Consider the following 23,066-nt stretch of genomic DNA (forward strand, 5'->3'; position numbering starts at 1 on the left):
AATTAAGTTTCAACTATGTAATTACATGTATAGCAAAATAGTGGGAAAATGATCTCGGTGGTAGGAATATAGGAGACACGCAAATGACTTTATTAGATTTTCTACATGGACAGCAAGTGTTACTTACGTAATAAAAAAAAGTTACAGAGTTTCCGTCATGGGTCAGTGGGAACGAATCTGACTAGCATCCCTGAGGATGCAGGTTCCATCCCTGGCCTCACTCAGTAGGTTAAGGATCTGTCATTGCCACGATCTGTGGTGTAAGTCGCAGATGCGGCTTGGTTCCCATGTAGCTGTGGCTGTGGTGTAGGCGGGCAGCTACAGTTCTGATTCGACCCCTAGCCTGGGAACCTCCGTATGCCACGGATGAAGCCCTAAAAACAAAAAGAAAAACAAAAACAAAAGTTATTACCAAGAAAGAAAGAGAAAGAAAGAGACCCGCTGCTACCTTCAGGCTCCAGGAGCCTGGGAATGTGAAGGGCCTCCTGAGCGATGCTGAAAGCCTTCTCCAGATTTTCCCGCATGGAATCTTCCAGCGCCTGCTTCATGTCAACCAGGCTGGGGTCGATGGCCTTGATCACAGCCAGGAAAGCCAGCCCACTCCTCCAGCTGCCTGCAAAGTCCTGCACCGCCACGCCGTACCTGAGGAAAAGCGGCGGCGGCAGCAGTAAACAGACTCAGTGATGCCTCGCTGGCCTCCCAGTGGGATGCCCTGGGCATCGGGACAGCCCCACCGAACCACCCCTAAGTCCATTTCCAGACAGACAAAATAAGAAGGTGTAGGTCGCACAAGGGGACAAATTGGGACCTTCTCTTTCCCAATTCCCAGATAGATAAAGGACCAAAGTAACACAGCCTCCCTTTTCTCCATGATACGTGAAATGCAGCAAACACGAGTGTGCAATAAACATGGAGCCGGAAGACGTTCCTGCTGCGGTGCAAGAGGATTGCCGGCAACTCTGACCCAGGTCCCCTACCCCCGGCTGCCCCTCTGTGCTTCCAGTGCTGTGACCCCAGCCAGGTCACATACCTTCTAAGCCTCAAACTCACTGATAAAACAGGGTGGCTGTGACGGGGAAGCATTAGGCTGAACCCCCAAGAACGGCCAAGTCACGAGGTCAACTGAACGTGTAATGCAGGTGGCACACGGAGCCACTCTCGAAGGGACAGCCGATATCACGATTAATACAAATAAAATAACTTCGAAAGTGACAGAGATAGATAATCCTGCCAGGCACTAACTGCCTTTAGAATCCATCCCTTGGGACCCAAGCCAATCTCCCAAATGTGGTCACTCAACTCTCTTAAAAAAAAAACAACAAAAAAACCCCCAAAAAACAGATCCCTGGCTCAGTAGATTAAGGACCCTGGCGTTGCTGTGAGCTGCAGTGTAGGGTGAAGATGTGGCTCAGATCTGGTGTTGCTGTGGCTGTGGTGTAGGCAGGCAGCTCCTGCTCTGATTTGACCCCCAGCTTGGGAACTTCCAGAGGCCATGGGTGTGGCCCTAAAAAGCAAAAAATCAAATCAAAAATCAAATCAAATCAGGCACGTAACTGAGCAAACGGTGATGTCCCTCTCCTTCACCCGCCCATGGCAAGGGCCCCCTCCCTTGGCCTGGCAGCAGCAGCACGGGGTGCTGGGCACCGGGGCGGGCGGCTTACTTCCTGGTTTTCCTCTGCACCCATGCCAGCAGTGTCCTGATGGCTTTCCTCTGGTCCTTCACCGCTATTGCCGTGCTCCTCTCTGCAGTGGGCGTGGGTGGGAAGGAAGAGTCTGAGTCTGTGCCCCCGGAGCCGGGTGACAGGCTGGAAGATGGAGAGTTTCTGCTGAGGTTGCCCGTGAGCTCCTTAATCTGGAAGGAAAAGGGCATTTCAGAGCCGGCAGAGACCCTTGTGGACTCTCCCGATGGCTGCGTGTCGGGGGCAGTCCTCGTCCTCGCGATGGCCTGGCTCTCCTGGCAGCTGGTGGGGCCGGCAGGGACGCTCTGCAGGACAAACGCCTCTTCCGGGAGTCTCTCTGGTCTCGGCCAGAGGCTGCCGACCACGACAACGTCCTCCTGACCTGACTCCGCCTACCTCTGTCCTCTCAGGGCCTGTCACCTTCGGAGTGTGTCAGGCTGTCTCAAGCCCCCCTGCCTATGGTCCCCCAGGTCCCGCCGCCTGGGCGCCCCTGCCCTCCAACACTCAACTCCTAGCTACTCGAATGTGCTCCTTTCTCGGGGGGCTTGTGAGAAATGCAGAGCCCCAGACCCTGCCCCAGACCTACAGAATCAGATTCTGCATTTCAATACCACCCTCAGGCAATTGGTACGCACAGGAAAGTCTGAGAAGCACCAGTCCAGCGCACTCCTACTCATCCTTCAAAACCCCATTCTGGCATCATGGTCTCCAGGAAGTTTTCCTCACTAACCCTGCCCCCCTGAGATAGTTGCCCAGCTTGGAGCTCTTAAAACACTGCTCACACCCTGATCGTGGCCTGCACCAGAGAATTCTATAATATGGGACTGACTTGTTTGTGATCCCAGAAGGTCATGAGAACAGGACTTTGCATGCCCAGAACCGGACACATAGGAGAAACTCAGCAGACATTGGCTAAATAAATGAATGACAATCTGGGGTAGAGTTAAGAACTTTTTACACTTTTCAGGATATTTCCATCACCTATCAGGGAGTTTAAGAACGAACCTCAGTAACGGAAGCCTGCACATGTACACTGTATAACTGACAGAGGGCTTTCTCACGTAGCATCTTGCTGCTGACCACATGATCTGACCACTGCTACCATTTCACAGATGTGGAAAGTGAGGCTCAGGGAGAGAGAGAGAGAGCCTTTGGTTATTTAAGTTTAGGGCTCACACAGAACAGGCTCTGTTGTCTCCAAGCCTTGTTTGAGTCCATTCTTCTCTAAAATACGAGCACTGGGCCTCTGTGCAAATTTTTTTTTACTCTTGGGAGGGCCATTAAATAATAAGGCATGATTTTCTATTTCAAAAGAGGGGGATTTTAGAAGATGAAATTTTAGCTCCCTCCTAGTCACAGAAAAGAAACTGAGCACAATTTCCAATATCACCTTCATATGCCAGCCACTGACCCTGACCTTCCTCTGTAAAACTAGCATTTCCAGTTAGAGGCTGAAAGTACTAAGGATGGGAAAATGAGGTTTCACCTGTCACTTGGGCTTCTTTCTAGAGCTATCTTTTTTTTTTTTTTTTCTGGCCATGCCCACAGCATGCAGAAATTCCCAGGCAGTTCCCCAGATCGAACCCATACCACAGCCATGATGATGCTAGGTCCTTTAACTGATAGGCCACCAGGGAACTCCTCCCTAGAACTATCTTTGGTACAGGCTCTTTAACCATCTCAGATAAACACGAGTCATTTTAGGAAAGTAACTCTGCCAAGTTCAATTATTGGTTGGAAGTATTTCCTTGGTTCTTGTGACACTTTCAAATGAAATTGTTTTTCCTTTTAAAAAAACCAAACATTAATTTTTTTTGCCATGCCCGTGGCAGGTGGAAGTTCCCAGACCGGGGATCAAACCTGCACCTTTGCAGTAACCCGAGCCCCTGCAGTCAGATTTTTAACCCACCATGGCACCACGGTGGGAACTCCAGCACAGAATTATTTTTCAAAGTAAATATTTCGCTCTTCACGTCCCAAGAAGAGAACAGAGATCATATCACTTTTAAAATCCCAGGGACTCAAAATCTTCAGATCCCCCCAGTTCTTTGACAGGAAATAGAAAAGTCAAAATCTGTCAGACACGAAATCTGGCTCCCTCCATCTGGCCCCCCTCTTGTGTTGGTGGAGAATGTTACCATGTGTTACGGAAAGGAAATGATTTTACCTGGAAGAAGAGGATTATGTTCCAAATGAGCCCGAGAACCAAAGAGGGGTTGCCATCTGCTATCTCTGCCGCGTCGATGCTAACGAGTTTTACCTGGAGAGAAGCAAGTTACCCGCTTAACAAAGAGGTGGCATATAGTTTGCAACAGGTTAGTATCTGATGCCCTCGTGGGCCTGTTTCTCTTAATCACCCATGCTGTTTAGGGCTGCCCTAGGCCACCTCTCAGGGACCTCAGTATGCAAAGGTGTGTTTAATAAACACCTACACAGTACTGACCCTGCACAGGCGCTATTCTGAGCGCCTTACAAGTATCAGCTCAGTCTGTCCTGAGAACAACCCCACAAACTAGGCTCCGCCACTATCGCTGCATTTCAGGTGAGGAATGCCAGCGATCATACTGTATGTGCCCAGGACACACAGCCAGGAAGCTCTGTCCGTCTTTCTCAGAACAGATGGTAAGTGCCCACGGTTTGTCTACATGCTCCCCCGACACCGCCACACTGACAAATACGACGCGTCTTTGGACAAACACAGAACGCTGACCTCGGCGATCATGGACCACGCGTCCACAGCCCGGGTCCCGGCTAGTCCTTTCCAACCCCCAACCCCTGGCTCCCAGGCTGTTTTTCGGCTTCTGCAGGATTACTGCTCCTCCTCGGGCCCCTGGTACGATGAGCGGCCCGCTTGCTCTCTGTGCGACTCTAAGCTCCTGGAGGGCACATACTGCTCTGATGACAGCTTTATGTGCCCAACACTGAGTACAGCCCCGGGGCCGCAGAAGACACTCTGTAAATGCCTCGAAGGATGGTTGGAGGGGAACCCACGCCCTACTCGGGCTATTCTGACAAGTGCAGGGGGTCAGTTCTGCCTACATGACAGACCCATCGACACAAGGCTGCCGGCAAAGCAGCAAATTTCAAAGGGGTCCACAAGCCGGAAGGAAGGAAGAGCGGTGAACAGCCCAGGCAGCGGTTCTCACAAAAGCCACGCCCCTTTGGAATTCAGGGGCGGGGCCCTGCTCCGAAGGGCCCGCCCCAAAGCTCCCTTCCCCAGCAGAGGACAGAGGTGCAAGGAGGAGCCCTCGGCCGCGCCACATGCCTGCACTTGGCTAAACACCACCCGGATGGGCCCCTTCCCTCCTCAACAACTCTCTGAAACAGGGGTGGCTCTCACCACGTCTGTGTAACAGAGGTGGAAACGGAGGCTGGGAGAGGTCTACATAATTTTCCAGGATGGGACCCGTGGCAGCTGTGCTCTGCATCCACCATGAGCTCGAGACTGAGGGTGGCACTGACTCTGCAGAGAGGCCAGCATTTTCATGGACATAGGATGGGCTTTTTTTAAAAAAAACAATTTTTTTTGTAAGGGCCGCACCTGCAATCTATGTAAGTTCCCAGACCAGGGGTCCAATCAGAGGTGCAGCTGCTGGCCTAAGACACAGCCACTGCAACTCGGGATCCAAGCTGCGTCTGCAGCCTACACCACAGCTCACTGTGACACCGGATCCTTACACTAAGCAGGGCCAGAAATCAAACCCACATCCTCATGGATACTCGTTGGGTCGGTAACCCACTGAGCCACAATGGGAATTCCAGGATGCGCTTTTTAAACACAGCTTTATGGAGAGATACAATTCACATCCCATCCAAGGCACCCATTTAAAGTATATGATTCCTGGAGTTCCCGGGATCAAAAGAAATCCTATGCTCAAAAAGAAACCCTATGCCCTTTGATTGTCACTCTCTTAATCCCCTCTCAACCCTGAGCAACCAATCATTAATCTATTTTCTGATGAGAGCTTTCCCTGTGCTGGATGTTTCACAGGAATAGATTCATAAAAGTGGTTCTCTTTGTCCTGCATCTTTCATAATGTTAAAGTCCACCCACCCAGTGGCTTGTGTATCAGCATTTCATTCTTTTTCATGGCAGAGTGATATGCCATTGCATGGACAGACCACATTTTGTTCACCCATTTGTCCCAGGATGGACATCTGACACCACTATGAACTCTGCTGTGCTTTTTGGCTGCCACCACCAGAGATCCCTCCTGGGGCTGGGGCTTCGCCCCTAGTCTGGGAAGAGAGTCCACTTCCCTCTTCAAAAGCCAAAAGCGCTCTTCTCTGCCCTTGGCAGCTAGGACATGGGTGGGGAGCCAGACTTGTCAGCCCAGGCCTTTGAAGCTGGATGTGTGACACTGAGATCCAGGGGCTGGGGTGGGGTCAGGTGGACAGTGCAGTGGCAGCTGTGCCCACGTGGGTCTTTGCATTGGGAGTGGGAGGGGCTCTGCCGTGGTCCCGGCCCTTAAAAGGGACCATCTCTGATTCTCCAGATTTTCGAGTTATTCTGTGACAACCCAGCCTCCTTCCACAAATTCCTTTTCTGCTTAAATCAGCCCAGGAGCTCCAGGCTTGGCATCAGGAAGCCCAAATGAATCACACTTAGGGATGTCGTTTTCCTGGGCATGCAAAGCTACAGTGTGCACGCTGAGGGGATTAACTGGTGAAACTTTTCTTTTCTTTTTTTTTGGCCGCACCTGGAGCACATGGAAGTTCTGTGCCAGGGATGGATCCTTAACCCAGTGGGCCAGGCCGGGGACTGAACTGGTGCCACTGCAGAGACACCACCAGATCCTTAACATGCTGCACTAGAGCGGGAACTCCTAACTGGTAAAACTTAATGAAAGAGGAACTTTGGCAATTTCACCCCCTAGGGCCATTCCTTCCCATTTTTGAAAGACATGAAGCAGAGAGTTCAACACACAGCAAAAACGAACTTAAGACTGGCAAGTTCTATCAAAGAGGACAGAATTCTCTCCTGGCTCTTTTAGCCCCCCTTTTCCTCCTTGTTTCTCCCACATTCCAAGTCCTAAGAAAAAGTTGTACATTCTGACATGCTCACTTGACTCTTAGCCCCCAAAAGGTAAAGGAAAGTGTCAATCGAATTCGGGACATTGGAGAGCTGCTCAGCATTTCCGCCCTTCCCCTGTCCCGCGCCTGGACGTGCGTCGGCCTCTTCACCCCTAGGGAGACGGAAGGGCGGGCAGGGAGTCGGGGACCGCATCTCCGACTGATGGATGAGCGGTGTGTCTCCTATATATTATATTTAAACCTAGTTTCCTCTGACCCTCTCGGCCGGGTCCCCCTTTGCAGGCGTCAAAATGATGTCCTTTTCGTCCCAGGAGAGGCTGTGTGATCAAGACGTGCTTCAGATACTCACATTGCTATCTTCCAAAAACTTGAGTGCTTTCGCTATGTTGTTCAGCCGAAAAATACGATGGGATGAGGATTTGTACTCGTGCAGCTGTGACACAAAACAGAAGAAAACCAGCGGTTCAGCGAGAGGGGCACTCAGGCCCCAGGGGGGCCCTAGGATGTGCTTGTCTTTTTCTGTACCTCTTTCACGGACTCTCGAGGGAAGACTGGGGCTCACAGCAGAGCCCGTGCGTGGACCGCATCCAAACCCGAACATGGGGCCCAGGGACCCGCAACTGCAGGCTCAGCCCGCCCCCTCAAGGTCGCCTTATTTATGATTCCCGAGACCAAACTCACTCGAGTTGGTGAGTGGGGGGAAGCCAGGGGTTAAACAAGGGCCAGATGTGTCACACGTTCCTCTCCGACCCAGCTCCTGGCTTCGGATACCCCCCGCCCCTCCTCCAGAGACGGCAGTGACAGGTTCTTGCTGCACTGATGGTTTTTGTCAGGGCAGAGCGCGTCACCTGAGAGCGTCACCCACAGCTGCTAAATCATCGGCAATCCCTCCCTGGTGGCAGCAGATGTTTCTGTTTTCTGTGGACATGTATCCCGGGTCAGAGAGAGAGATGGAGACAGAGACAGACACAGAGAGACAGTCAGAGACAAGAGAGACAGGGACCGGCACAGCGGGAGACAGAGAAACACACACACGCAGAGGTGCCTGCAGAAGCGAAAGCACTGACAGCGCTGGCTGTACGCACTGGGAGCCCCAGCAGCACACAGCCGTGTTGAACTGAAGCCCATCCCAAACCACGGCGGGTGGCTTCCTCTATCGGGCCACCCAGGGGGGATCACTTCCACCTGGTGTGAACTGCCAGGCCGGCTCATGGGCGAGGTCTGGGCTGTTCTTGGCTGCACTCCAGCATCAAAGACACCCAACAGAGGCCCCCCAAGGAATTGGCCGCTCCTGACCAGTGCTCCAGCAACAAAGCGGGAGCCTGCAATGCTGGGAACCCAGAATGATGGGCTAGAAGATGCTTTTGCAGGAAGCCTTCGGGGGACTCTGCTGGCGGCCCACGGTGAGACCCGCATGTGTTTACCGTAATGGGTTCACCCATCATTAGAATTCACGATGTCGCTTTGCGCAGCCCCCTTGAGGGGCAGCTACTGGGATAGAAAAGGCAAGAAAGGGTTAGGGGTGTGCTAAGACCCCAGTGACATTCGAGCTGAGAACAGAGTAGCTCCTAACCTGGAATCTGGAGTTTAGAACAAATCCAGGGAGGGGCCCATGCGCGGAGCTATGGTTTCCTAGAGCTGTGACCCCATCACGGCACCATGGAGGCGTCTCTTCTGCATCAGCCACCACGAGTCACTTGGGCCAAATCCAACACTTGACTCTAGAGCAGCTTTCTCAAAATCAACCCCACTGGCAGTTTGGCCAGATCGTTGTACCCCCTGGCAAGGAACTATGGGGCAGTTCCAAATGTCTGGGGACATTTTCGGTTGTCACACCTGGGGAAGCTACTGGCCTCCAGGGGGCAGAGACCACGGATGCTGTTACACATCCTGCAATGCCCAGGTCGGCCCCTCACGACAAAAAATTATCCCACCGGAAATGCCAACAGTGCGGGCTCGATCAAACCCTGCTCTGTGAATTGGGGAGAGAGGTCTGACCTGCACACAGAGGACTGGCAAGGGGGAGAGCTCTGGCAAAGAGCCAAAGCGGAGTGACCCTCAAGGTCAGCTGGTTCAACTCCATTTCGGCCATACTCGCAGGAAAGTTCTAGAATTCTGGGTCTCTGGTTTTAGCCTCGGGGCGGATTATAGAATGTGGCTGATGCCTTTCTTCTTCACCTTCCTGACTCCTGGCTCTCATTCTAGGGAACAGGATGGCTGGCCAGCGAAACTGTCATGATCTAGTTCTGAGCTCTGGCCTCAGACTCACAGGAAACACGGGGCCTTGACTTATTCACCGGCTACAGTAAATCTGCTTAGCGACACATGACTATGTGGGTCTTAGTCACTGACAAAGGAATGTCACCCTCCCAAGTTTCCTGTCACAGGCCTCAGGGACGGCCAGGCGTGTGTACATGCATTCATATCGATGCAGAAATGGACCTCCCAGAAGTTTCCCTTTGCATCTTTACTTCTTCTTGACCCTTCAGGGACATACGTACCAGATTTCGCCCAGACAGGACTTCTAACAAAGCCATTAGGATTTTGCCATCTTGTATATCAACGAATAAATCTTTAACTTCGAGAGGTGGGTTGCACTGTGGAAGAGGGGAAAGAAAGGTGCCGATGAGTGATCTGCATAAACCACAGAACGATTGCAGAACCGTAGGTTTCACTGGAGAGAAATCCTGGGGCATGGGGACCTGCCGGCAGGCAGCCGGGCCCAGCCAAGGAGGTAGCGAGCCTGTCCCCCTGGAGGTGGCGCGTGCACAGCAGGGGCGCTGGGGAGCCCTGGAGGAGACCCAGCATCAGGGGCGTGGGTTGGGTGGGGGGCTGATCTATCCTGTGACCCTTGGGGACCGTTCGGAGACCTCAGACCCTGATATTAGGTTCTGTCCACATATCCACCAAGGAGAGAAAGAAATGGCAGGTCTTCATTCTAGGCTCCCAGAGAATAAAATAATTCTAGAAAGCAGAGCTCACATGATATTATCTAATGTAAGCCTTTCACCTCACGTGTGGGGACAGGGAGGCTCGGGGACATGGCTGGTGTTTGGTCAAGTCAGCTCTTTGGTACTGTCCTGTTTCCGCACCAGGACACACTGGCCGGCCACACGTGCGGCTTGGATCCACACCGCGATGACACGACCCTGGGTCAGGGACCCTCTGGGCCTCAGTCCAGGTGTCCGGCCCCTATCGCTCACCTCCAGCACCTCTCAGCCTCTGTATGTGCGCCTGTCTGAGAGGCCCTTTGTCCCTTCATCAGCACTCAGTCCTGGACTGGAGGTGGTGGGACCCCTGGCACAGGAAGCCAGGCAGACGGCTGCTCTGTGCGACGTGGTCGGGAGGGAGCAGAAGGTGGATGGACCCAGCGACCAGGTGGAATGGCTGCAGGGGGCAGGGGGTCGGGGGTAATCTTGTCTTCCACTGCCAACTTTGCAGCTCTGTTAAGAACCCAAAGTTGGAGTTCCCGTCGTGGTGCAGCAGAAATGAATCCGACTAGGAACCATGAGGTTGTGGGTTCGATCCCTGGCCTCACTCAGTGGGTTAAGGATCCGGCATTGCCATGGGCTGTGGTGTGTAGGTCGTAGATGTGGCTCGGATCTGGCATTGCTGTGGCTCTGACATAGGCTAGCAGCTCCGATAAGACCCTTAGCTTGGGAACCTTCATGCCACAGATGCAGCCCTAAAAGAACAAAAGACAAAAAAAAAAAGAGAGAGAGAACCCAAAGTTGATTTATATGTATATGTTCATGCATATTTATATGTTTAGCTCTGAGAGTAATACGTGCTGAGGACGCAGGTTTGATCCCTGGCCTCGCACAGTGGGTCGGGGATCTGGTGTTGCTCTGAGCTGTGGTATAGGTCGCAGATTCGGCTCAGATCCTGCGTTGCTGTGGCTGTGACGTAGGCCGGCGGCTGTAGCTCTGATTTGATCCCTAGCCTGGGAGCTTCCATGTGCCTTGGAATGTGGCCCTTAAAAAAAAAATTTGGAGTTCCCGTCGTGGCGCAGTGGTTAACGAATCCGACTAGGAACTACGAGGTTGCGGGTTCGGTCCCTGCCCTTGGTCAGCGGGTTAACGATCCGGCATTGCCATGAGCTGTGGTGTAGGTTGCAGACGCGGCTCGGATCCCGAGTTGCTGTGGCTCTGGCGTAGGCCAGTGGCTACAGCTCCGATTCGACCCCTAGCCTGGGAACCTCCATATGCCGCGGGAGCGGCCCAAAGAAACAGCAAAAAGACAAAAAAAAATTATATACAAAAGTTCCCCCCCCCAAAAAAAAAAGCTGAATGCCACGCCTCCTACTCCTCCACAACATCCAGGCTTCCTGAGATAAACCAAAATTATCTCAGATGCACCTTTCACCCGTTCCATTAAGAAGCGAGGGGATTAGACACACTTGAGTTCAAATCCAGGCTCTTTTCTTTATAGAGACTTGGCCTTGGGAAGCTTCCTTAACCTCCCTGGGCCTGATGTCCTTTTCTGGAAGGTCTCAGAGGACAGGGACTAAAATGGAATAAGATCATGCACAGCACCTGCCATCCCCACCTAATGGCCTCGGTGGCACAGCTTACGATAAGTGGCTTCCTTCCTGCAGAGTCTTGGGGCATCTCACCCAGGCTATGAGGGTGAGACGGAGTTGTCCTCAGCTCCTGTCCCTCCACAGGGCAGAGCCCTTGAACCAGCCCCTTCTGTGTCGCGCTGGCTTCTCTTTCTGGGTCCCCCCAGGCTCTGCCCTCTCCCCGGGAGAAAAGGCGTGGAGTGTGCAGGGGGCTTGGGTGGAAAAAGCCAGAAGCCCGTTGCTCTCCTCTCTGACCTGTGGAGGTCCGAGATCTAGGTGAACCCACACTGCATCATGTCCATCAAAAGTTTGGCTGGGCCTGGCCCGAGGTCCGAGGGACTGGCAGGGACTCAGCCAGATATTCCAACACAGGGATAGAAACTGGGCTTCCCAGAACCCTAGGCTTCAGGAGAGCAGCTTCGGGGAGCCCTGGAGGGGGAGTGGGGGGGTCGAGGAGGAGGCCAATCCACCGTACTTCCTTCAATCAGAGATGCTCCTATTGGCCTTTTTTTTAGGGTTCCATGTAAGATTGTACTTAAAGAAAGATTCAGGGGGTTTTTTGCTTCTTAGGGCCACATCTGAGGCATAGGAAAGCTCCCAGGCTAGGGATCAAATCAGAGCTATAGCTGCCAGCCACAGCCAGAGCCACAGCAATGCAGGATCAGAGCCCCATATGCAACCCACACCACAGCTCAGGGCAATGCCAGATCCTTAATCCACCGAGCAGCGCCAGGGATTGAACTAGTCAGGTTCATTACCGCTGAGCCACAGTGGGAGCTCTAAAGAAAGGTTTCTGTTGACGAAACAAGCTTGATAAAAACTCCTTTGATGCAGTACGATTAGGACTTGCTGAATCTTGGAAGCGTTAGAAGAGTTAGGCTGCGTACTCTCTCCGCTGTTGGTTCAACGAAGGGGGGTGTCCACAGAGGACACACGATTAATGGGGGGTGGGGGTGGCAGCAGCGGTCAGAGCCAGAAAAACCTTGGAAATCCTCGAGCTGCGGCCCAAGCACCCTTCTCTTCGGGGAAGGTCTCCTGTAAGCGAAAGCCTTGGAGGGTCCCTGTTTTCTTTTTTTTATTAAGGAAGGTGGCATTTCCTTAGCTCTTCTACGAGCCCCCTGACCCCCAGTGAGTCAAAATACAGGGTGAGTCCACCCACAGGTGCACCAAAACAGAGCTCTGCTTCAAGGGCAACGGCGGCTTTGAACCCAAAGGCAAACTGTTTTCTTTGCAAACTCCCCGCGGCTCCTCGGGAACATTCCACACGGAGCAGGACGGCATCAGGTTTCGGAGACTCTTACGGAAATGTTATTCCTGTTAACGCGGGGCGGAGACGCAGGACCCCAACCAAACAGCCCCTGATAGATGGGCTCCCAAGATTTCCAGGTAGCAGCCCCGACCCGTGGCCGAGCCTTGCTTTCTGCGTCGAAGCTGGAGAATAATTCCCATTGACAGTGTCTGCAAGGGCCTCGGCCCAGCGGCAGCCGGCGGGGCCTTGGCCGGCGTCCATCCTGCGAGATGGCAGGACGGGAAATTGAACCGGCTCCAGGGCAAACACTCCTCGGGGCCCCAGACGTTCCGTGGGCTTCATGCGATTGGTATGGCCGAGTAAACAGCACCCCCAGGGGTTTCTTCATGATCTAACTCCTTCGGTAAATTAAGGAATTTTTCCAGAAGCCAGAGCCTTAGTAAATATTTCTGACAGCCTTCAAATTGCAGTTAAGCCCACTTCCCCAAGGAGTTCCTGGGTTTCCTTTACATGAAAGGTTGTTCTTGAAAGTCTCAAGGTTGGAAACATGGCTGTTAATTTTGCCCTGTTTATTAGGCATCAGTTTCAGGTGCTATCTGATTTATCCTTCGAGTGGGTGCTACCCACCTGCCCTGCAAAAGCGGCAGAGGTATGGCCACGGAGAAAATTCTGGAGGTGATCAATGCTCACAGAGGGCTCCACGGGTGTGTGTGTGTGTGTGTGTGTGTGTGTGTGTGCATGTGGGTATTTGCTCTATTACCCTCTGTACTTTTCTGTATTTATCTTTTAATTCAAAAAGAAAGAAAAAAAAAGAAAGAAAGAAAGCAATACGCTCTGGCTAAACTCCGTTCATCAGGAGGAATTTCCAGCCACCCTGACACACATCAGGCATTAATTTAGGAGTTCTGTGAACTCAGGTTTCGGGAACAGTTTTCCTTTTTTTTTCCAAAAATAACACTTCACTTTATGAGCCCTGCCGAAAATGTACCAATAGTCAAAACAACTGGCAAATGATTTATAAAGCTTCATCCGTGATATAGAGATTCTTTCCCTGAAGATTCGAGACCCTCCTGGGTCGAGGGGAACCCATTCTACAGGTGGGGATAGAGGGGCAGGCGGTTAAGTGTCTGCCTGGGGAAATGTTAGAGCCTAGAGTTTACACGGTGGGAATTAGAATTTTGGTCAAGAGCTCCACTTCCTAAAAACCACATTTATTTTCTCTGCTTTCTAATCATTTCAATGATTTCCTCTAGGAATCTTTCTTTGGGGTTAACTCGAGGGGCAGTCAGTAGTGACTCTTGTACCTCTTATGAGGACAGAAGAAGACCCACGTATTGAAACTCCCTGACGTGCGGTGCTTGAACCTACCAGCTTTAAAGGGCGTGACGACGCCTGGCTGAGTCTATGTGGAGAACCCAGTGGTGGAATTTAAGAAGACCCAAAGGGAGTAAAATAAATCCTGATAAATCAGCTTGCTTTCTTTCCTTTTTTTTTTTTTAAGGGCATGGGGAGGTTCCCTGGCTAGGGGTCAAAGTGGAGCTGCAGCTGCCAGCCGACACTGCAGCCACAGCAACGCCAGATCCAAGCCACATCTGCGACCTATACCACAGGTCACGGCAACACCGGATCCTCAACCCACTGAGCGGGGACAGGGATTGAACCCACATTCTCATGGATACAAGTTGGGTTTGTAACCTGCTGAGCCACAATAGGAACTCCCAATCAGCTTTCTTATAAGGAAAAAATAGTCTCTCCTCCCCGAGCCCTGGGGCCTCTAGAATGTTCTGGGGTGGGAGGAGAGAGCTACCCTAATGCTGAAGAGGGTTGGGATTTCTGCCCCTGGGAGCCGTTTCTTTATCCACTTCCGTCCTGCCTCGCCTCTGCTGCTCCTCCTGTGTCTGCTCAGGAGCGGCTGGTTCTGCCACTTTTGTTTTATGCTTCATCCGCCTGAGAAGCAGGCAGACAAAACGCGCCTCAAAATTGCTTGGCCAGAGAATGTAAGAAAAAGTCAAAGGGGCCACTAAGTTGGATATGCTGGAGAAGCTTCCTTCTTGGTGGCGGCATTGTAAGGAAACCATTCAGCATCTCCAAGCTTCTGCTTCCTCTGGATTTGCAAGTGGGCTTGGGGCAGGGGCGGGGGTGGGGTGGGGTGGTTGGGGGGGTGGCAGTGAGCCTCCCCAACCTCCTAGAAGGTCCCCTCTCCCCGCCCTGTGTTTGGGTTAACAATCCATGTTTTCTAACGTTTGTTCATCGATTCCTATTTACAGGTGGACCCTCCCCCCTCCCAGGTAGACTTGACAACCCCACGGGGGCAGAACCGTGTCTGTCTTACCTCTGTGCTCCCTGAGCTTGACGCCGGGCAGGAAGAAGGCCCTCAGTAGATGCTTAAGTGAATGAATGAAAAACAGCAACCTGACAGAAGCCCGGGCCTCCCCTCCCCGACCCCGCTCCAGTGAACTGTGCCCTCGGCTATGCGGGCCTCTATTACTGAACACGCTGAGGGGCCAGCTTACCTTCTCCAGGTGCAGATTCACCCATCGAGTAAAAGTCCGCTTCTGCACATTCTCCCTCTCAACTGAAAACAAAGAAATGCCATTAGCCGGGTGCCAGGAAGTCCGTGCACAACCCCGCCCTCCTCTTCCCAAGGGGAGAGGCTATGGACTCCGCGTAGGATGGGGAGCCCAGGGGGGTCCATACCCGGGGGAAGCCTTTCCCAGAAGGGGATGGCAAGGGGCTGGGGGCACCTAGAATCCATTTTCTCCAGCTCAGCTTTGAGCATCTTAAATAGATTAAATGCCCATGAATTCAGACACACAGGACAAAATGTTCTACAGAAGCTAATGTGGGCATCTGGGCATTTGACTCCCCAGCTTAAGAGACACTGGTGGGAAGATGCAAATTTAAAGCACAAGTGGGGATGGGTCAGGGGAGCAGGGATGGGTCAGGGGAGGCAGGGGCAGGTCAGTGACTGGGACCTGGGAACGCGCGGTGGAAGGAATGGGACAGTCCTGGCTTGGACTCTCAGCCCGGTCATCTCCCAGCTTTGTGTCCTTGAGGCAGTTGTCTGTCCCCATGTCTGATCTGCCCCATGACCATGACAATGAGGAGCAGCTCATCTCCAGGCTGCCGTAAGATACCTGCGATCCTGCAGGTCAAGTAACACGATTCCTGGCACAATGGCTGCTCTTTTCTTTCTTTTTTTTTCTTTCTTTTTTTTTTCTTTGTCGCTATTATTTTTAAAGCCAGGGAATACTCTGCATCCTTCAGGAGGGGAGAGATCTGCAGAGCCCCAGTGGGCAGGGAGGACACCAACCCGAGCCAGATCCCCTCTCCCAGGGGACAGCATTTCCCAAACAGGTTTCTTAGGAGGAAAGATCTTTGCAAGGGTGACTGCCGTCTGTCTGCCCAGTGCTCACTGTGTCCTGGACACCTCGTTTCCATCATCTTTAAACACCGGCCGCCAAGCAGAAACTCTCATTGACAGATGAGCCAAATGGAGCTCAGAGAGGTACCCACACTTGCCCTGGGCATCAGCCGGAGAAAGACAGAAGGACAACCCCAGGTCTGTCCGCCCTCCTCAGCCAGCCCCCCGGACCTGGAAGGCTTGGGTTTGAATGCCAGCTCTTCCAGAAATACAAAGACATGGGCAGTCCTAATGATAATGATTTTGAAAACCTTGAGTGAGCACTTACTACGCGGCAGGTACCCATCTAGGCACGTCACCTGTTTTCACTCATTTAATCCTTACTCCAGCCCCCGGAGGGAGGGTCTATTTTATCTTCAGATGGGAAAACTGGGGCACCGGCCCAGCATCATGCAGTTAGTAAGGGTATTCATTGCTCCTATTTTACAGATCAAGAAACTGAGGATCGAAGAGCCCGTTAAGTCACAGAACTGGGAGTTGGACCGAGATTCTGGGTTCTTCTCACTCCCTCGTGGGCTCTGTGGCATCTGCTGGCTTGGTGCCCTGGGGCCTGGAGTTTCAAGATGCGTGGGGATGCTAGTACCTGAGCCCAGGCGCCCCGTGGACCGCGGCAGCAGCCCCCGCAACTCACGTCGCCACGCCTCTCTAGAAGCTTCCTTGAAATGTCGGAGCCAGGTGACTCCTAAATTACTGAGTTCTGGATTTCAACATATTGGAAGAACCTATCACATCCGCTTATAACCATTTCACATTTCTTTAGCAATAAGAAAATGAGAGGCAATTTATCTCCTGGCGGAGAAAAAAAGGCCACAGTTTTCTATAACGACTGTGGTTCTTTTTCCCTCTCAGTCTCATTATTAGGCAGATAGTAGTGCCCATAAATCAAATTTTAATATTGCGCCTTTCAATCTTTTTAATTGAAGAGCCAGCAGTCACTAATTACGCACACAACGGCTCCTCTCTCATTTTTCCTCTTTGTTCCTCTGTAAGGGGAAGCCACTGGCTCATAGGCATACGGATTAAAGATCTCATTCCAATCAACTGGGTTTCGGGGGTGGAAAGAGTTAGGGAGAGAGGAAAAGAGACTCATGGAAATGAGGCCAGGAGTGGGGCACTTGCTGCGGGCCAGGAGTTACAGGGCCTCAGAACTTTCCAGAAGGTGGGAGAGACCCTTCGGCCGCTGCAGCTTTTCCCACACTCTGGGTCTTCCAGAGTTTAGTGTCTGTCCCACCCCTGATGGACGCCTGGGCTACTTCCAGCTTGTCCCCGTGTTGAGCAGCGCAGCAACCAGCATCCTGGTGTGGGTCTCTGTGCACAAACGTGTGAATCTATTTCTCACACTTGATGACCACAAGTGGAACTGCTGGATCTTAGCAGTAGGCACATTTAAACATTTAATAGCTACTTCCAAAACGCCCTCCCCAAAGGCTGCCCCAGGTTGTACTTTCACCCCCACCCGTCTTTAAACAAGTTTATGGGGCCTATAAAGTATTTACACACACATTCAAACACCCAGGCTGCTTTCTCCATATGGCTTCAGAGAGAGTAAGGTCTGTCTCCTGAAACAGAAGTGCATTCAGTGGAAGCCTAAGAGAACCAGGCTCAGGCTGTTAGTTTAACTGTGCGGAAGGGTGCAAATGAGGAAGTGGGTGTCTGTTAAGTCTATATATGCCTCATTTATCTGCCCACACAGCCACCACTCTATCCAACCACTCAACCATCCACCTACCCCCGCATCAGTCCATCCATCCATCCATCCATCCATCCATCCACCCACCACCCACTCATCCGTCCATCCAATCATCTATCCATCCATCCGTCCATCCTCCCAGCTGATACTTATTAAGTGATTACGACTTGCCGGGAACTATGTTCCACCCTGCAGGCAAAATCAGAGATGAAGAATTTAGCATTCATGGAATCTGCACTCCAAAATTCACAGCCAAGTAGGAGAGAGAAAACACAGATGCCACAAGGCGCATAAGCAAGGAGACATGAATTAGAAATTTCAAGGGCAGGAGTTCGCTGGTGGCTCGGTGGGTTAAGGACCCAGGTTTGTCACTGCTGTGGTGCAGGTTAGATCCCTGGCCTGGGAACTTCTACGTGCTGAGGGTGCAGCCAAAAAATAAAAAAATAAAAAAATAAACATTTCAAGGGCAGATGAGGTGGGAGGAGGTGATTTCAGACTCCATGGGGGACTCCTCTGAGGGTCCCAAGAGGAGCCCCCCAGTAAAAGTGGGACATGGAGGGGGTCCTGAAAGGCAAAGCCAGCATTGGCGTCCCACCCGGACCCATGGCCAGCCTCTGGGTGGCTTCACTTCCATTCCAGCCAAGGCCAGAGGGTGAATGTGGGCCCAGATCAGCTTTGAGAGCAAAGCGGCGCCATGCGAGGGCCCCACGATGTCTGAGACCACCAGGGGATCAGGAGACTAAGTCACCAATAGCAGAAGAGTCCCAAAATGAAACAGGGTATGGAGGCCGTCTAGCCTGGATCTGAAACTGGGACAGGTCGCTCAGTACACAGGAGAGAGTGGAGAAGGCAGCCTGGCCCAGAACGCCCACCCGAGGGCCACTCGCGGTGGGACCTTGGATGAGGTCAGAACTTTCAAAATCCCTCGGCCTCTGTCTCCCCTCTGCAGGATGAGGACAACAGCAACCCCCTCACAGGAACGCTTCGACGATCAAATGGGATCCACTGGAAAGGTGTCCCCAACCGCTGTTGCAGGAGGGCCACCGTCCCCAGGCCAGCCCGCACGGGCACACCGCCAGCCCTGGGGGCAGTCTGTCTGGCTGTCTGCGCCCGTCCTGGGCCTGCTCCATTTCCAAATGCCCGGCCCCCCCGCAGGCCGTCTCTACCTCTGGCCTGCCAAGACTCTATAAACTTTATATAGTTTCCATAAATCCCACGGCCCCTTTTTTCCACGGCACCTATCACGTTGTAAAGGTGTAGGAAACCATTTCTCGGGAAGGGTCTGGCCTTCTCAAGGAGTGTTTGTGGGGCCCGGGGCGGGTTTACTGGGCAACAATAGAGTAATAACAGCATCATAAAACCGCCGTCCCGGGCAGGGTGGAGGAGGAGGGGCCTGCCAGGCCTGGAGCTCCGGGGACAGGGACAGGGACAGAAAAGCAGGCCCAGCCCTCCGGTCCTCCCCTAGCACCCCAAATTCGCAGGCATGACCTTGGCCCTAGTTCTGCCAGGAACAGACAGCTTGAACATGGGAGGTGTGACATTCCTTCCTTGCCCTCGGCAGGCTCAGAAGCTGGAAGCCACAGAACGAGCCACCCTGGTTCTGGGGAGTTAAAACAGATTCATTTCCACGTGTGGCCTTCTGGCCGTTTGTCCACAGTCACATCAAGCCTAGTTTCTATTTACCGTTTCCTCTGTGAGGCGTCTGCTCTCCCTCGCCCGGGGGAAAGGCTCGAGGGCTTTAACTCTTGATTCAAATTATATGCACATTATAAAAACTGCAAATATAGGAAAGCAAAGAGAAATAGGTCTCAAGTCTCTTGCATTCTCCCTACACCCAGAGATCACCACTATTGACAGGTTAATGACCACCCTCTTAGAACTACACACACACACACACACACACACACACACACACACGATCGTGTGTGAGTGCACAGTTAATGCATGTAGGGGTTCACATCACAACTGCAACGTTATTACCTAACAACTTAGTATTTGTCAAAGCACAGCCCGAGATCAAGATCTTCCCTAAGATCAAGAGCTTCTGGGTTGACAATGAAAATCCTAAGTCCTGGAGTTCCCGTCGTGGCGCAGTGGTGAACGAACCCAACTTGTATCCATGAGGACACGGGTTCGATCCCCGGCCTCATGCAGTGGGTTAAGGATCCGGCGTTACCGTGAGCGGTGGTGTAGGTTGCAGACGCAGCTCAGATCCTGCGTTGCTGTGGCTGTGGTGGAGGCCGGCAGCTGTAGCTCCGATTGGACCCCAGCCTGGGAATCTCTGGGGTTGGGGCCTGGGAATATGAATTGAACCAGCTTGGGGGTGATGACTGTGCACGACTGGAGAACCCAGGTCTTACTGGGAAGAGACGAATGGCACAATTCCTTGGTCATCTTCGGGCAGAGTAGAGACAGCAATGGGCTGTCACCTGGCACAGGAGAAAGAGCTATGCCATGGGGACATGCACAGGGCTCCCGGGCTGGCTATGGCCATTGACTGCAATATTGTTTACTGGCACCAGCCACAAAAAGTCCTTTCTTCTCCGGCTTTGCCAGAAGGGCTCTTCCTCACCGCAGTGTTCATGGCAGCGCTACTTACAACAGCCAAGACACGGAACCAACTCAAACATCCATCAACAGAAGAATGCATAAAGAAGATGTGGCACATATATACAGTGGAATATTACTCAGCCATAAAAAAGAATGAAAGAATGCCATTTGCAGCAACATGGATGGACCTAGAGATTGTTCTCCTAAGTGAACTAAGAGAAAGACAAATATCATATGATATCACTTATACATGGAGTCTATTTTAAAAATGACACAAATGAACTTATTTACAAAACAGAAGCAGACTCACAGACATAAAAGAAACTTATGGCAGCCAAAGGAGGAAGGGGGGAGGGGGGAGGAAGGACTGGGGGGTTGGGATGGGCATAGAATGGACAGTCAGTAGGGACCTGCTGTGTGACACGGGGACCTCCACCTACCCGATGTTCTGTGATAACCTATATGGGAAAGAATCTGGAAAGGAATGGACGCGTGACTGTGTGTAACGGAATCACTGCAGTACAGCGGAAAGGATGAAGCACTGTATATCAACCACACTTTGATAAAACTTTAAAAACTACAAAAAGAGAAGGGGTCTCCCTGCTAAAGCTCTTGTCCCTGAATTCATGCTCCAGAGAGATGAGCTGGAGCTTGCCCAGGAGCAGAGTTCGCCCAGGGTAGCCTCATCCTTTGCTGGGCCGTCCAGATGGGAGCAGCTGGAGCCCTTGCTTCTAAGCTGCAGGGGCACTGCCTGGGCGGCCGGCCGGGCAGAACTGCGGCTCAAAGACTAGCCCAGGGCTGGGCGCTGTGTAAGTGCTGAACCAACGCAGCTGTGTTGTTACTGCAAACCTCTGACGAGCTGGAGGGCTTTTCTGAAGTTGGCTTTCTTTTCTGTACAACAGAGACAACGCCTCTCCCACCAAATGAGATGATGCTACCTGTGCGTATGCAGGACACAGAGAAGCCCAGGAAACACTCATCCTTTCTCACAATTCATAACACCCAAGAGACATATCCAGGGGCCCCACAGACGGCTTTCCGGAGGGATGGAGTATGGTTACCCTGGTGACAGCTGGGGGACCCTCCCCGTCCTCAGTGGGAAGGTCACCGAAGGCCCCTGCCAACCCTTCTCTGTCCAAGGGGGTGGGGCAGGCAGGGTGGTGGGAGGGCCTGCACGTTTCAAGCTTTACTCCTTGTTTCGTGCCAGGAGGTAAGGGGGGGTGGGGGCAGCCCTTGACCCACTTGGGCTCCCATGCCCCAGGCACTGTTTGCTGCAAAGCTCAGCTCTATGCAGAGGGTCATCTTTGCTCCAGGGGAAGCCACGGTCCCCACTGGAGACAGTCTCGAGGGGTTCCTCTGAGATCCTCCTGCCCAACCTTGGACATGCAGCATCCTGAGATGCTTACGTCCGCTTTGCCATTCTTGGTCTGAGCGGACGTCTTTTCCGCTGTCTGGGAAACCCACTCTCCTCCTTGTCCAACAGCCTTCTTCCCCTCCAAAGCTCAGACCCCCGCCCCGCTCATCATTCATCGTTCTAAGTGTCCTTCTTGGCTCCCTGCAGCTGTCCCACCTGACTGCATCAGCTGGGATGCCAACACAACTTGCTCTCAGTTGGATCATGGTCATCAGGCCACGCAAGGGCACTCGTTGCCCCATGGACAGCGTGCAGAGAGCCAGCCGGCCCTGGGGTGGCCCCTGCCTGCCCCCCCCTCACCCCCACCCGCAGCCCTCAAAGCTGCAGGACCCCCTCGAGCCCCCTCCGCCCCCACCGTGGTTTCAGTCCTTTCCTGTCTTTCAACACCTCCCAGAAACACAACCTCATTACATGGCCCCATGCTGGTTCACTTGAGAAATAAAACTCAGAAACAAATTAAACGGCAATTTCTTTTTAAACCAGAGAGGAGCCAGGCTTCAGGAACACCAGGCCAGCGGCCCTCGGTTCCGACTCCTGGGGGCCACTTCCCCCATTGGCGGCGCGGTATTGAAGCCGAGGCCTCCGTGTGGTTTGCACCCGCGGTGATTCTGCATTTCATTTCCTTTGTTTTTCCTCTCCCCATGTTTGCTCTGACCCAAGTCCCTTTAATCCAGACTTTGGTAATAAAATGCAAAACCCTCCTTGGGACCACAGGCTGCACAGCGTGCAGCTCCGCAGCAAATCAGGGTGCAGGGAAGTGGCAGGGCCCCTCACCCTCTCGCCGGCTCCTCTGCTGCCTATAGAGTCTCTCCTTTGTCCCTCGGGGGGGGGCCAGGGAAGCACCCGTGGCCATCGGGACCAAGACCCGCTCCAGCCGGTACAAACCGGTGGTCTCCCCACTCTGCGCCCGCAGAGTCCATGAAAACCGCCAAGCTCATTCGAACTGGGGACTTAAATCCAATTCCCTCACAGGTCCCAGAGGCCACCAATTAACATACCACATCCTGCCCTGCCCTGCCCCGGCTCCTCAGCTGCTCCAACACACATAACCCAGGGCTCCGAAGAGCTCGTCCCAATTACACACCAAATTAAGTTTTAAGCTCTTTGCATATACACACACAGAGCCGGTGCCTGCAACTGAAATAAAGAAGAAAACCCACTCTGTTTTTGGCTGCGAGTGATTCTGTCCAACGTCAGGGCTCAGCCTGCGTCTGTCTGCCTTGATTTACAACAGATGACGCCAGGCAGCCAGAAACACCAAGCGTCCGAAAGGGGATTTTCAACATCCACTCAGCCGGGCAGACCCGGTGACAGGACCAAGCCAGGCAGTCTGCCCGGACGCGGGGGCTGACATGGAGACGAGGGTTTAAGGGGTGGGGGACATTCACACACCCGTCCAGGACGCGGGGGGTGGGGGGAATGGTCACACTCAACCTCGGCAAAGAAGACGCGGACCCGTTCTCCG

The 23,066-nt window shown here is 52.8% G+C and overlaps 1 protein-coding gene across 3 annotated transcripts in view; it reads right to left on the reverse strand.

Annotated features, from left to right (window-relative positions):
• The window catches only part of CLMN (calmin), a 114,577-nt gene that overhangs the window by 15,123 nt on the left and 76,388 nt on the right, over positions 1-23,066 (reverse strand). For all 3 annotated transcript variants that reach the window (XM_047795772.1, XM_047795771.1, XM_047795773.1), the window contains exons 2-7: positions 15,037-15,098; positions 9,215-9,310; positions 7,063-7,146; positions 3,847-3,939; positions 1,662-1,852; positions 449-642 (exon numbers count right to left, since the gene is read on the reverse strand). In XM_047795772.1, the coding sequence (XP_047651728.1) occupies positions 449-642; positions 1,662-1,852; positions 3,847-3,939; positions 7,063-7,146; positions 9,215-9,310; positions 15,037-15,098 (720 nt within the window). The remainder of the gene's footprint in view (positions 1-448; positions 643-1,661; positions 1,853-3,846; positions 3,940-7,062; positions 7,147-9,214; positions 9,311-15,036; positions 15,099-23,066) is intronic.

This window comes from Phacochoerus africanus, chromosome 9 (genome assembly GCF_016906955.1).
Source record: "Phacochoerus africanus isolate WHEZ1 chromosome 9, ROS_Pafr_v1, whole genome shotgun sequence".
Lineage (NCBI taxonomy): Eukaryota > Metazoa > Chordata > Mammalia > Artiodactyla > Suidae > Phacochoerus > Phacochoerus africanus.